Genomic DNA, 15,102 nt, shown 5'->3' with positions numbered 1-15,102 from the left:
CACTTTTCGACGTAACCTACGCTCACTCTCACCCTCCCGGCTATCTGCTATGGTTTCATCTTTGCTTCCTTCTCCTGAACAGTTATCATCTCTTGATGTTAACCGTGCTACTGATAGTTTCTGCTCCACTCTTACGTCTTGTTTAGACACTGTCTGCCCCTTGTCTTCCAGGCCAGCTCGTACCACCTCTTCTGCCCCTTGGCTATCTGATGTTCTCCGTGAGTATCGTTCTAAGCTCAGAGCTGCAGAGAGAGTATGGCGCAAATCACAAAATCCTACTGACCTGTATATCGATCACTTCTCTCTTCATTCTCTGCTAATGCCCTCATTTGTAAGTCGCTTTGGATAAAAGCGTCTGCTAAATGACTAAATGTAAATGTAAATGTAAAAGAATCAATGACAGAACTGCACTGCCACAGAAATAAACATATTTGCATTAGTTTCATCGCTAGAATGCAGTGACAGAGCCAGCAGCAGTCTTTGTGTCAGACCTGTCTTCTGTGTTCATTAGTCACAACCATCTGTGTCTAACACTTCAACTCTAACAGTCAGCAATGCCCCGTATGAAATCACTAGCATTCTCTATACATCTGTAATGTAAAGAGCGGAGGGAATCACAGAGATGTAAGGCAGCCTTTGAGATCTCATATTTATAATCAGAGTCTCTGGCTGGGCTTTGTGTTCTGGCTCTCTCCCCCAAGTGAACACTTCAACATGATCAATGATTTGAACATGCAACATTTGTCAGACGACCATATGCCCACTTACTCTTTAGATTTTTTTCATGTACTGACTATGTTGGTAAATGAGGTCTCAGAAGCGGTCAGAACTGGTCTTTAGTTTCAGGAGCACTTTGATCCGGTCGCACAAAGCAGAACAGATGTGGAAATAATTCCCGAGGCGGATTATGAAAAAGAGGCTGTGCTTTATCTTGAAGCATCTAATGATTTGACAACATTATCTTCCAAATTCCCAATGATCATACAGCAGAAAAAGAAAACATGAGATGATTTTGTATGAAACAGATATTTATGTGTAGAATCGGTAGATGGAAAAGAAAGAAGGCTGAATGGAGCATTCAAACTAAAGCCACACAAACAGAAGTCAGCTTTTACTAATAGCAGCCTTTGTAGGCAATGAAAGAAATGTGATTTCTGCTGTCAGAGTGGTTTAGCTGGTAGAATGAGTGAGTCAGTATCCAATCTGTTTATTTATGTCCCTGCTACACACCATCCATTTGCATTTTGATTGGAACATTGTCTGCTGACACACAGCTCACATCTACACAGATGCTTTTGATAGTCTTCATAAATCTGTAAATAACTTCTTATCTGAAGAGCAAAGAGGCCAGATGTGCCCTCTCCTCTCCTCTGTGTGTTTCCGTGTGCTTGTGCAAATGTTGCTATTATTCCAGCAATCAGCCCATCTCAGCTGACTGTATTCCAGCAAAAAAATAAGCTTTTTCTCCTTTTATCTTTATTTCCCAACATACTTTACTACAGGCACAAAAGCTTCCGACATTAAAAGGCGCCAAAAAGAGATGCTGACCAAACAGCCATGCCACACAAGGAGCCCCTTGTCCGACACACTGAGACGTTTGATGGATGACTGTTTGGTTCTGCCTTAAATAGTATCCTCACCCCTTTCATCAAAAGCAGCAACCGCAACTAAACAGTCAAGAAAATATACTGGGGGGGACAGGAGGGACACCCCAAACCTCTTTTTCCAGCATGTGTTCATAACCATAACACAACCAATACTGCTTTCAGACGATCGGGATAAGAATCAGAAGATGCCGTGTCAAAGGCTGAGAGTCTCAGGTCTGCTCTTTAAGATACCGGACTCGGGACTCTGTGGGGGGTGGGAATGGAATTGGAGAGTTTATTAAAAGCAGCTTGGTATGAGCTGTTCCATGCTGAAAAGAATGTTAACAAGTTCAATTTCCATTCAATCTTTCCGTGGAGCTCTTGGAAATGTTCCATAACAGAAAAAGGAGTAAAATCATCTATATGGTAATTATGAGGATGAATCTTACAAGTTTGGCCAGTGTGAAAAGGTCAGCTCTATTATGAATAGTTTATCAGCCCCCCGCACATATTCACAGCTGCCCTGGAACCTTAACCAACATGCTGCCTTATTTTTCAACCATTTATGGGCACCTGCATAACTGGCTCCTTGAAAAAAAAATAAGTAAATGGAATTGTGAATGCTTGCAGAGACCATGGTAGCGTGAAGATAAATTGTTTTCTACTCCTATTTCTCCTCCACCTACTCACTCTCCTCTCTCACTCCATCTACAAAACACACACACATTCTCTCGTTTCATGCAGCTCATATACTGTTCATGCTCAATGCACCCTGTACGAATTGTCCCCTTTGAAAAAAGGTCCAAAAACATTGTTGCGATGCCTTAAAAAAGACTAGTATACAACCTACCTCTCTCCTCACTCTCATCTCTTTTCCTTACTTCCTCCCTCCCTCCACCTCTCCCGTTGCACTATGGGTATTTAAAACTTGTTCAACATGATTTCATTTCATTTCAAGTACTGGCTGAAAAAACTAAATTACAGAATCAATCACACAGAAGGTCAGGCTGAGACTTCATTACATGAATTGCATGCCTGCATGAATATCTTTCATTTCTTACTGGCCCAATATGTCTGTCTCACAAAAAAAAGAAGAAAAAGAAAAACATGAAGGTGAAGGGGGAGAAAAAAAATCCACTTTCAGAGATTGATGTACAACTGATGTCACAACTACTCAGCTTGGAGATAAGGTAACAGAAACGTGTAAAGAGAAAGAGTGGGGGAGAGAGGAAAGTGTGAGAGAGAAAGTGTACATGTGTGTGTGTGTGTGGTATTGGAAGAGAAGAAAAATATAGTTTCTGCAACACTGGTCATATTTTCCATTTTATTCACAGACACAGCAGTCAGACCCTAGTCAGTTTGTGAGGGATCATGTTTTAAAAACAAACTGTTCCACTGTAGATTTATTTAGGTAAAATAATGTTTATTTAATATATATTTTTTATATATATATATATATATATATATATATATATATATATTTAGATACTGTACATACATTTCTTTAGTCTCTACAAAAAGCAAATTAACAAAATAATGCATTGTATTGCAGTGTATCAAAAGAAGAAATAAACCACTTTTAGATTGTTGCTATTGCATTCCTATTCATGCACATTGCTCAAAAAACGAGATACAAGACACATATGAATGCTAAACCTGCTCTGCACAACCTCCAAGAACATCTCTTCTGAGCTAAACAGGTGATCACATAATTTACGTCTTTATCGGTTGCTGTCTACTCTGAGATCCAGTCAGAACCCAGATTCCAGCGAGTCTCAAACGAGATGCAGGAGCTTGTTAGGAGAACAGATTAAATAAATAATGACTTCACATTCTGAATCCTGCCAGACTTCTTCACAGCTGAGAAATGGATTTTGCCGAGTTGGGCTTGGCCAGCAGGATCTGCGGCTAATTTCGCCTGACATACGTGGAGCATTAGAGGGAAGGAATTAGAGGAATAGTTGGCTTTAATGCAGAAACACAAAGGGCAGATGAAACTAGCACAAGTATGCTGTTCTGTTTTGATCCCTCATAGATCTGTTTAAGTTGCACTTAAGAGTTGGAATAGATATAATGTATAAATTCTCTTGACATACACTTTTGTTTTATTCCCTGGCTGCCCATCTGTCTTCAATTTTACAACAATTGGATCCTGAATTGTACATAATGGCCTGTCTTTTTGCATTAAAAGTACAATTATAATTCTAAAATGCATCAAAATGACTGAAGGACAACGTTGGAGGTTATAGTGCTAACTTCCGCTAACTCTTAACGAGTCCTTTATAAATGTGAGGCATTGACTCAAAGGCACGGTACTGTCTGTACCAGTCCCAGAGAGCAGGACAAACTGAGATCAATTCCATTAAGAGGAGAGAGACTGAGAGTCTTTCAGGAGGACAATGAGTGATGAGCGATAGAGGAGAATCAGAGGGACGTCACAATGCCACCAGGCACAGAGCAGAGTGCCCTCATTCTCCCCCAAACCCGCTAATATAGTCCCCACACAATCAGAACCACTGTCCACAGAAAGAGCTGCTAAAGAGGAATAATGTTGAAGAATCAAATCTAATCCCTTCACAGCGCAGTGAGAACAGGCCATGTTGTAATTGTGTCAAGGTTCCGTTTTTCTTCCAGATGCATACGAGCTTAACTGACCATGAAATGAAAATTCTTTAGGCAAAAAGGCTTCCGGCGATCACTTATGCAGCACAGATATTTTAAAAGCTGCAATTATTTTAGTCGCCAGCAGCACGGATGGCCAGGAAAAGAGCAATACAATTTGATGGTGCCTATGCATATTGGAATGTAAATAAAGATATATTATTCCACATATACATTGTAGGTTAAGGGAAAGTGAGGCACTATTCAGAATGAAAATAAAATAAAAAACTCTCAAAACCTGAAACATCAAAAACCTGCCAACGCATCATCTGCTGACTAATGTCACTTTGTGTCCTTTTATGTATTCAAATAGCGATTTCATTTCTATAATAGCGGTTTTAAAATATCTAGTCTAGCCATGGCATTTTCAATGCTTCCTCTTCAATGAATCCACGTCTGTGGCATTTAGGAGCCATTTCTCTATCTGAATTAACAGCCATAAAAGCTTGATCATAAAGCATGATTATTATGAAGCAAATGCTTGCCTAGACCTTTATTTTATCTTGCATATTAGTCATCACAGCAATACAAGGTTAAAAATAAATATATTCAGCTAAGCTGACCAATTTTATTGCATGCCTTCATTGTTTATCTGTTATCTTTTCAAAATATTGTCATTTACTAATCCTCATGTTGTTCTAAGCACTTATGACTTTATTTCTTCCATGGAGCACAAAAATAGAAACTTTAATCAGTATACTGGTCGCTCTTTTATATGAAGACAAAATGAATGAGGATTGGAGATAATAGTCTACAAGAATGTTGGAAAACAACCATTAAAATACCATTACCACAGAAATATCATAAAAGTGGTCCATATGCCTTGTGCACTGTAATCCAAGTTTTATGAAGCCATCCAATAACTTTGTGTGTTGTTAATGAATGATAATCTTTTTTATCTAGTAAGTTGTTAAGCATTACTACCAGATCACAGACTTGAACCTAAGAACCAAATTAGTAAATTTTTTTGAATGAATCATTCAGCCCAGTTTTGCAAACTGGATGAACTGATTTACTGAACAGATACGACCCAACAGAACAGTTTTAGAGGGGGTGTCGAAATTTTCAGTGAATAATGACTTAATTTCAGTCTGTTCCTTGTGCAAAGCCATTGGGCTAAGGGCTAGGGCAAAAATGCATGAGTCATAGGGAACTTATATGGTGTTTTTTTTTTTTTGAGTTTTTTTGAGTTCTCCACCAGTTCCCTTTCAGTCGGTCACTCCCGACGTTACGTCGGATGACCGACGAAATTGGGATCTCACTTAGAGGGACCAATCGACCCTGTTGAGTTCCTCCGTCCCCTTGGCAGCCAGACGTGGTGGAGCGTCCGGCGCCAGGCCTTCACTCGTTGAATCCTCGAAAACCGGTAGAAGGCTGGGTTTCCTTATGTAAGACCCAAGTGGATCTCATATGTGTAAAGTCCATGGTATAGCCTTGAGCCCGTGTTTCCCCGGCAGACTTCTGCCATTCCAAGAGGGTTCAATCACCTCCATTCTTCCATATGCACCTAAGGGATGTCTATATGTGTATTGCTTCCGAAACCTCCTTCGGGAAGGTTCGAGCTTCCGTAACGTCCCTGTTCCAAGTAGAACGGGTGCGTTTCCCCAGTGTTATCCAGTCTACTCAGTGGGTAGTGCCATAGTAGCTGGTCCTCTTGTGCAGGCCCTGGCCTGTGCCAAAAAATAGGGGCGCAGGTGGCTTCCACAGGACACTGGAAGGGGCAGTAGCTGTGGACTTTTGGTAGGATCCCAATTTCGTCGGTCATCCGACGTGATGTCGGGAGTGACCGACTGAAAGGGAACGTCTCGGTTACGTATGGTAACCCTCCTTCCCTGAAGGAGGGAACGGAGACGTCCCGTCGCCACAGCTCCTGTACCATCGCTGAGCAGCCGGGTCACCGGCTCGGCTCCTCAGCGAAAACCTGAATATGCGCTGCATCTGCTGCCTACTTATACTCACGCTGGGATCAGCAGCAGCTGGATGCAATAATCGCATGCCAATGTGCATTGGCTCGTTTAGTTTACACTCAAAGTAGATTGGTCCCTCTAAGCGAGATCCCAATTTCGTCGGTCATCCGACGTGACGTCTCCGTTCCCTCCTTCAGGGAACGAGAGTTACCATACGTAATCGAGACGTTCTCATTCACTTTCATAAAAATGGAAAGTGTGGCCAGGATATTACCTTTTGAGCTCCATGGAAGGTGATAAGAAATGATAACAGAATTTATATTTATGGATGGACTACCCCTTTAAGGCTTTATCTACAAATACAAATACAGTTTTATAACAATGGCACGTATCATCAGCCACCTTGATTTGTTATGCACATAACACCTTTGTCAAACATATTTGCATTTAGAGGAGGAAACCTACTTGGATTTAAATCCTCACTTAAATCCAGGTGGATCTAAAAGCTAAATGTAACTGCCAGTGAATGATGTTGTGGAAATATTTGTGTAATTTTTGACTTTGCATAACGACTGCCTTCAACATCTGCAAACATTAAGATCTTTAAGGGGGGGTGTCTAATGCAATTTCATGCATGTTGAGTTATTTACACTGTCAAAAAATGGTTACCATACGTAATCGAGACGTTCTCATTCACTTTCATAAAAATGGAAAGTGTGGCCAGGATATTACCTTTTGAGCTCCATGGAAGGTGATAAGAAATGATAACAGAATTTATATTTATGGATGGACTACCCCTTTAAGGCTTTATCTACAAATACAAATACAGTTTTATAACAATGGCACGTATCATCAGCCACCTTGATTTGTTATGCACATAACACCTTTGTCAAACATATTTGCATTTAGAGGAGGAAACCTACTTGGATTTAAATCCTCACTTAAATCCAGGTGGATCTAAAAGCTAAATGTAACTGCCAGTGAATGATGTTGTGGAAATATTTGTGTAATTTTTGACTTTGCATAACGACTACCTTCAACATCTGCAAACATTAAGATCTTTAAGGGGGGGTGTCTAATGCAATTTCATGCATGTTGAGTTATTTACACTGTCAAAAAATTATTTGTACGTATAACAGAGTATTTCTGTGCCAAATACACACTTCCGGGTTTCTTACAAGTTTCGGAAAGTTTTTTTCAATTGTGGCTCTTCATGACGTAATGAAGGGTGAAACTCCTTAAATGGGCTTTTCTCGCGGGAGAGCGTGCCCGCACACACATTGACCAGAGCGAGAGCAAGAGCTTCAACATGCTTCATTCAGCAGCGCTGCACGGGACTCGCTCAGGAAGAATGTCTCCAAAGAAGTGTGTTTTTGGTTGTAAGGGAAAGATAACTTTGTTCAGCTTCCCAAAGAACCCAGCGTTACGAGATCAGTGGATGCAGTTTGTTTTTCGGGGCACCAAAGGAGTTTCACAAGTGCGTTTGTTGACGAAGGTTTTATAAACAAGGCCCAGTTCGACGCTGGATTTGCACATCATTTGATACTGAAAGATGGATTGGTCCCAGCTATAAAAGATCCCGGTCATGATTCAGAACTGCAGACGGTAAGTGAAACTGCATCAAATGTCTGTGTTTTGTTGGCAGTCGGCGCTCAAGAGCTCGTGACTCTTTAGCTCCACCCATGGCGTGCCTCAAGAAGCTTGGCTGTTTTCGGAGAGAATCGTAAAGCTGTATCTTTCTTTTATAAATATGATAAAACTAAAGACTTTTGGGGGATATGAAGGATGCAGTACAGTACTACTCTATAGGTACTCAAGATTAACATGAGATTATGTGTTATGTCCCCTTTAAAATGTTCAAGCAAATAACCAGAGAATAACCAGACACTTACCCCTGGATGTCCATTGTTGATATGTCCTTCCTGCTCCATCATATTTCTGGAGATGGTGATTGAAGGCAGCTCCAGGCTCTGGGGTGGGAACTGAGGGGTGAACGACCCCCGCTGAGAGTTGGGGTGGACAGGTAGCCCGGGGAAAGGTGAGTCCACCTCCTGGAGGCCCATACCAGGCTCGGTCTCAGGAGGAGGGGTGATGGGGGGTATTTCAAACTCCTCATCACCAAGACTTGGAGTATGAAATGTCTAAGAAAAAGACAAAGGAGAAAATCAGGGATTCATTTTGCCCAAAATATGGTGAGGGCCTGCAAAGTTGAAAACCTGAAATCACTATGACGTTGTTACATAAATTAAACACAACCTTCTCATAAATTGGAAACATATTTCATTTCAGAGCTGTGAAATTCCTGTTGACCCGAGCAGAAGAGATAAGAAAACCTATTTAACACTTGTACAAGAAACGGATGTTTATTCTGACCCAAACCATTGCATTCTCCATGAAACAGGATGTGAAAAAAGATGTCTGAATCTGAAATGCAATATTGTGTGGCTATCATACTCGCAGGAGGACAAAATAAAAGCTGCTTAATCCAAGCTGGATTATGTTGGCTGGAGGAGAAAAGAAAGTGCAGGGAGTGATGTGTTTAGAGAACGTTCACACAAATGATTTCAACTGTCCAGAAGTGTCGCACTTTGTTCTTCTCAGTTGCACCTCCAAAGCTGCTCATCAAACGGCCAAATCCCTCCGCCTGTGAATTACAGCCTATAGTCACACTTAATTTGCTTATGTTGACTACCTGCTCTGGGCTCCTCATCGAGGAATTCACTGACCTCCTCTCCCTCTTTTTCTGTGTTTCTTCCTGTCTCCCTCAATTTCTTCCTTTATGTATTCAGAACCTCTCGTTTCGTGTTCAATCCTGTTCTTAATCTTCACTTTAATACTCTCAACGTGTTTCCTTCACTGCATCGAAAAACCTATCAACATCTTGTCAACACATCATCCATCCTCTGAAGCTGTTTGTCTTTCTTCCTGCTATCACTCTATAGCTTGTCTGTCATATTCCCACTTCCTCATTCTCAACCTTCTTTCTTTCCAGTTTTATTCTTACTCTTTTGTAAAAGCATAATGTGCACAGGGAATCTGCCAACACAGCTTTTATTAGAGCATATTAATGTTCTTCTTATTTTAGAGCAGGTACACATTCAAACACACATACAGACACACCACGGTGGGACTCTTCTACATCTAAACCAAACTCTCACAAAAACATTTCTGCATCTTAGATTTTAATTTAGACATTTTTAGTACTTTTACCAAGACATTTTCTTCATAGCCATTGAGTGGTCACAATGTGGTGTTTTTTCGGGGTTCCTTACTGCCCTAATGGGGACATTTTGGTTCTCACAATGTAGGCAAAACCTGACCACCATTCCCCCCATCCACACACACACACATATATCGAGACTCAAGGGGTAAGGCTAATAATCAGCTCTTTTTCGTCACCTCTCCCTCTTATTTCATTTTTTATGTAGCTCCATTCCAGCATTTAACTTGCAGCATTTTTTTCCACAGCTGAGAGCAGCGGATCTTGTAAAGGCAGTGGTGTGTTGTGGGGCTTGGGGCTTGCAGTGCCTAACACATGTTCACATCACCTCCAACTAAAGCCATTAATGGCCAGCCCAGCTCTGTTTCCCACTTCTCCATTAAAACACAAGCTACAAACTAATTTTCCCTCCCTGTGGCATTGCAGCAGTTAACAGTGTGTTAATCAAAACAGCAGCGTTGAGGCATTAATAATAAAAATTGTGTCATGAGAGAAGAACGCCTCGGATATCATGCACATGACAGTGATCACAAGACATCACTGACATTGAATATAAAGGCCAACAGGGAGGTAGAATAAAAAAAAAACAAGAGAGAGAGAGGGAGAAGAACTAAATAAAAATAAATACAAGATTGATAAAATAGGGAGTGAAACAAGATGAATGAATGATAGCAAAGCAGAGAAAACAGGAAGAGAGAGGGAAAGAGTGGTGCTCTTTTCATTTACTTTGCTTCACGACCTTTCTCTATGAATAAGGCCTGCACTGCCAGCATGTTTTCACAGTACAATACCGCAGAGAGAAAGAAAGAGTGAGAAGGAGAGAGAGGGAGAGAAAAAGAGAGTGGCCCGACCTAAATGTCCCAACAACACACAGCTGTGCTGTAAGATCTGATACGACATTCAAAGATCAAATGTGAGGTACATATAGTCCCTTTCTTCATCTTTTTCACATCAGATCATAACTAAAATGACACTGACCTTTACAAATAACAAAACAAAACACTGAACACCTGACTGAACACAATGAGATGAGAGAGCGAAGGCAGAGATTAAATTAACATTGCTCTCGGAGACAGTGAGGTGGTGTGTGTAAATGAGAATTGAGATATGGTGGTAGCATGACTGAAGTATACAGAAGCTGTCAGCTGTCAGTGTAGCGCTGGTGTTGTGGGATGAGGTAGTAGGTCACTGGAGACTGTATTTGTGTGTGGTGAAAAAGCTCAGGTCAGTGTGTGTAAAGCGGCCTCAATCTTCAGTTCGGGAAGAGGAAAGCACTGTTTTTAAGTGTGTTCGCACTTTTATGTTTTAGGTAAACGGTCTTGGATCGGTTTCAATTGTAAAATAAATTTTCAAACAAATGTATTCCACTCTAAATGAGCTAACCTGACCACAAAGAGAAAAAACTAAAAATTAACTGAGGCACTTTAAAAACTAAAGTTACTTTCAATTTCAAATATAAATGCAAGTTCAACTTAAGGTTAATTTTCATTCAGTTTGCTTTTTGGTCTACTTAGGTGAATCAAACACAGGTGTCTTTATTCAATAAAACAAAGATCTTATAGATCTTTATGCATTACTAAAACATCATTATAATATTTCGTTTTTTTTTTTATCTAATCACACATTACAGTTGATGTTTAGAGGCAAATTTTGGCAAAACCAGTTGTGATAAATTAATAATGTTTATTAAAAAACATCATGCGATTAATCACGATTGATTTTAATTTACAAACAGCCTCAGGTTATACATGTATCATCTGTACACAGAATACAATAGTGTAATATTTCTGTCATCATTTCCTCACTTTACCTGGCACTGCAAGGCAGTCCAACCCTCAAGCATTCATTAGTGCAGAATACTGAAGCAAGACCTTTGAGAGTCTGGGTGGAGTTTACAGTAGTGCTTATTATTCTTTCATCTCTGCAATTATTTTAATTTGTATGCTAACCTGTAAAGGCCAAAATATTTTTAAATAAATGAAAATTCTGTCATCATTTAGTCAACCTCACGTCGCTTCAAACCTGTATGACTTACTTTCTTCTGTGGAACATAAAAGAACATTTAAGCAATGTTTATTTGTTTTTTCTTGTCCATACAATGAAGGTCATTGGTAACCAAAACTGTTTTGATACCAACATACTTTAAAATAACTTATTTTGTGTTGCATAAAGGTATGCATACAGGTTTTAAACAAAATGAGGGTAAGTAGGCTAAATGACAGACCGAATTTTCATTCTTGGCTAAACTATACCTTTAATTCAACATAAACTAACAGATCTGTTTTAAACACCCAACTTGCATTCATTTATCATCCCCAATATGCTAAACTGAAATGACCAAGGTAAAGCAATAGCACCGATTATGAAGCAATAAGACCTTTCACATTGTAGATTTAGTAAACTGATTCAGCAGAGACATAAGCAGCAGTTGTTAAAAGGTAGTGCATCACAATTACTGAACATGATGGTTAGGAGGATCGATAGAGCAAAGCTCCTAACATCAGCTGAGCAGAGAGAAAAGTGCTCCTCAGATGACAGTGGCAAAGACTCTCAGAGTCCAATAGCAGCCATTCCAAATCCATTTCTACATATATAGTAGTGATTACATGTTTGTAATGAGATTGTGTGTGATAAGTGATATTACTAAGTGGAACTGAATATGGCCGGTATATCAGTTTCGGTTCAACAGCAGGAAGGAAGAGGTCACCTTATCAAGCACTGTGATATAGAGTTTCCATATCATGTTGCATTACAATGTTGAAGATAATGTGGTTTACATATATTATCATATTTGAAATATGTGTGAGAATTATTTACAATTTGCAACTAAAAATGCAACAGAAAATGCCTGTTAATTGTAGGCTACCTTACCGTACACAAATAGTTTAACATTGCATTATATGTAATTTTACTGTAAAATACTGTCATATTAATAGCTTTTGCAACTAAAAACTATGAATAACTTTACAGTTTACTGTGGAAAAACAGTAAAAGGACATTCCCAGAAGTATTTTAGTGTTGTGTGTTACCCTGATGGTGTTTTATCTTTACCAACACAAGTATTAGTCTTAATTAATGAACTGGCCAATGATGAACTCTGGTTCATCTGTGGTTTTCTGTTTTACCAAATGTTTAATCATGGTGGTTATCAGTACGTTATTTTAAGGTAAAAAGCAGACTGTGCTAGTTCAAGTAGATAAGGTAAATTTAAATTATATCACTTAATAAAAAACTTGTTATAAGTTGAAAATAAATTCAGCTGTTAAGTACACAATTAGATAATACCAATTTAGGTCAACCAATTGCCAAGCAATGCTTAATTTTGCTCAGTCTGTGGTGTAAAAAGGTCGCATTAGCAATTAAAGAAAAAAAAAACACTTAAGCAAAACATGGTCAGGTCAAAGTTTTTGAATAATTTTTGGTCCCACATTTTTTTAATCAATTTTACTGGTAGTCCACTGTATGAAGAAGTTTTGGTATGTCACAGTTCACTTCACTTTGCTATCCTCACTTACATAAATTAACTATAGTGTCTTGCAGTGGTGTATAAAGTACCTGAAAGCCATACTCAAGTAAAAGTACAGATATCTTACCAGAAAATGACTTTGGTAGAAGTTGAAGTCACCGTTTAGAATATTATTTGAGTAAAAGTCTTAAAGTATGTGATATTTATTGTACTTAAGTATGAAAAGTATTTTTTAAATCTTAAACATACTTAAGTATTGAAAGTAAAAGTACAAGTAAATGCAAAATGGAAAAGAAGCAAATACATATATATAAAAAAATGTTCATACACGGCTTGATTAGCAAGATTGTGTTCAGTTTTAACTCTTTCTTCCATTTCGTATTTTTGGTTAATAATAAGAAGCACTTCATCTGGTACTTAGTGTCTTTCATTCCAACATAAGAAAACATTTCTGGAATCTGCACCTGAAATAGCATTTAGATAGATTTACACAGTTTAATGCAGCTCAGAGGGGACATGGATGCATTTAATCTGCAGTTACAGATGGATAAATAATGTTTTGTTTTTAACATAAAACATTATATTTAACATAATATCGTGATACTGATATTTGAAATGATTTAAAACATGAAAAAAATGTTGAAATGTGAAATTAAAACCGCCAGTAGGTGGCAGCAAGTGACTGTTAATGAGTGAGTAATTGAGATTCAACCGATTCATTCAAATGACTGATTAATTCAGATACAAAGCATTTGACTGTGCTAATGAGTGAATCACTGAATCATTTATTCAACCGATTCGTACAAAAATCTGATTCATTCAATAAGTAAACACCGTCCACAGCTCAGAGACGCAAAACTGTGATCTTTTTTTTCTATTTTCGTTAGCAAAATTGAGCAAAAACAAGCAATATTATGTCTAAAATGTAAGTCACTTATTGCTTTACTGAACTTGCATAAAATGATAAATGTGTTCATGCTGATATCTGCAGAAAAACGGTACTCTTTGTGTGATATAGATGAAGTTAACTATATTAAATTATATAAATATAATAAGCATACAGAATCATTTTTGCCGTCTATAATTTAGAATGCCTGGAATTGAGTTTTAATAGACTAATAAATCAACGTGCGTGCACTCTATGTGTGATCTGGTGATATAGCCTACTTGATAATGTCAGATCGCACATCATTACAACAACACTTAAGATATACTGTATATCGCACATCTCAGACTCAACTTGAGTGGAAAATGAATCATCCGCGGTTGTGACCGCACTTGTTTGCACATGAGCAAAGGTGTTTTTAGTAATCTAACTTGCAAACGCCAGACCACTGATTCGTCAAACCTGCTTTCCTGCAGTCCGTGTTCTTCTGACTTCTGACTATTTTGTAGTAAGTAACGAATATGCTTCGGGGAAATGTGTCGGAGTAAAAGTATACATTTTAATTAGGAAATGTAGTGGAGTAAAAGTTGACTGAAATATAAAAATTCAAAGTAAAGTACAGATACTCCCAAAAAATACTTAAGTACACTGAATTTTTTTTTTTTGTGGTGTTGTAAAATATATTAAATTAATCATCATAAATTCTACTTGTAATATTAAAAATCAAGGAGAACACCAATTTTCTAAGTAAAATGTACACATTTAATTAATGTAATTAATGAGCTGTGTGAGAAGAGTAACTCTTATTAATATTTACTTGTAATATTTATATGTTTAATAGTCATTGCACATAAATCTAGAAATACTGAGTCAATTTTAATCTAAAAGATCAGCGTGCTTGAATCTGCGCATGCGTGTTTGGACCCACGCTTTGAATCAGAGGGACGGTTGGGCTTGTCACGGAGGAGATGCATGGCTGGATTTTCTCGTGTTTAAGGTAAGTTTGCCTTTCTGTTTTAGATTTCTGATTTGTAATACTTCGGTCCGTGTGCATTTCGATAGTTTGATTCTTGTTTGCTTGATTCATTATACTGTACATTGACGTTCATATTAATCACATAACCTCATTAAAGTTAACTTGCGTGCGGTCACATTGAGTGATATTTCAGCGAAAATGTTTTCAATAGTTCAGAAATTCACAAAGCTGTTTTTCACATAAAAACTTGAGCACAACTGGAAATTATTTAACGTTGTAACTGCTAGCTAGATAACATTGTTACTAAATAAAACAATCGCATAGTTTAGCATAACGCTAGTTTCTGCTCTTTCAAACACTCACCTGACGTACGTTAATAGAGAGAGTTTAGAGCAATAAC

At 38.3% G+C, this 15,102-nt stretch overlaps 1 protein-coding gene across 1 annotated transcript in view; it reads right to left on the bottom strand.

Moving 5' to 3' along the window:
• The window catches only part of LOC107560391 (TOX high mobility group box family member 3-like), an 85,991-nt gene that overhangs the window by 7,807 nt on the left and 63,082 nt on the right, over nucleotides 1-15,102 (bottom strand). Inside the window, exon 4 of the mRNA XM_016244555.1 lies at nucleotides 8,047-8,295. Within this exon, the coding sequence (XP_016100041.1) occupies nucleotides 8,047-8,295 (249 nt within the window). The remainder of the gene's footprint in view (nucleotides 1-8,046; nucleotides 8,296-15,102) is intronic.

The sequence above is a fragment of the Sinocyclocheilus grahami genome, unplaced genomic scaffold (assembly GCF_001515645.1).
Source record: "Sinocyclocheilus grahami isolate Dianchi unplaced genomic scaffold, SAMN03320097.WGS_v1.1 scaffold723.1, whole genome shotgun sequence".
Classification (NCBI taxonomy): Eukaryota; Metazoa; Chordata; class Actinopteri; order Cypriniformes; family Cyprinidae; genus Sinocyclocheilus; species Sinocyclocheilus grahami.
This window is presented reverse-complemented; position numbering and strand designations above follow the sequence as displayed.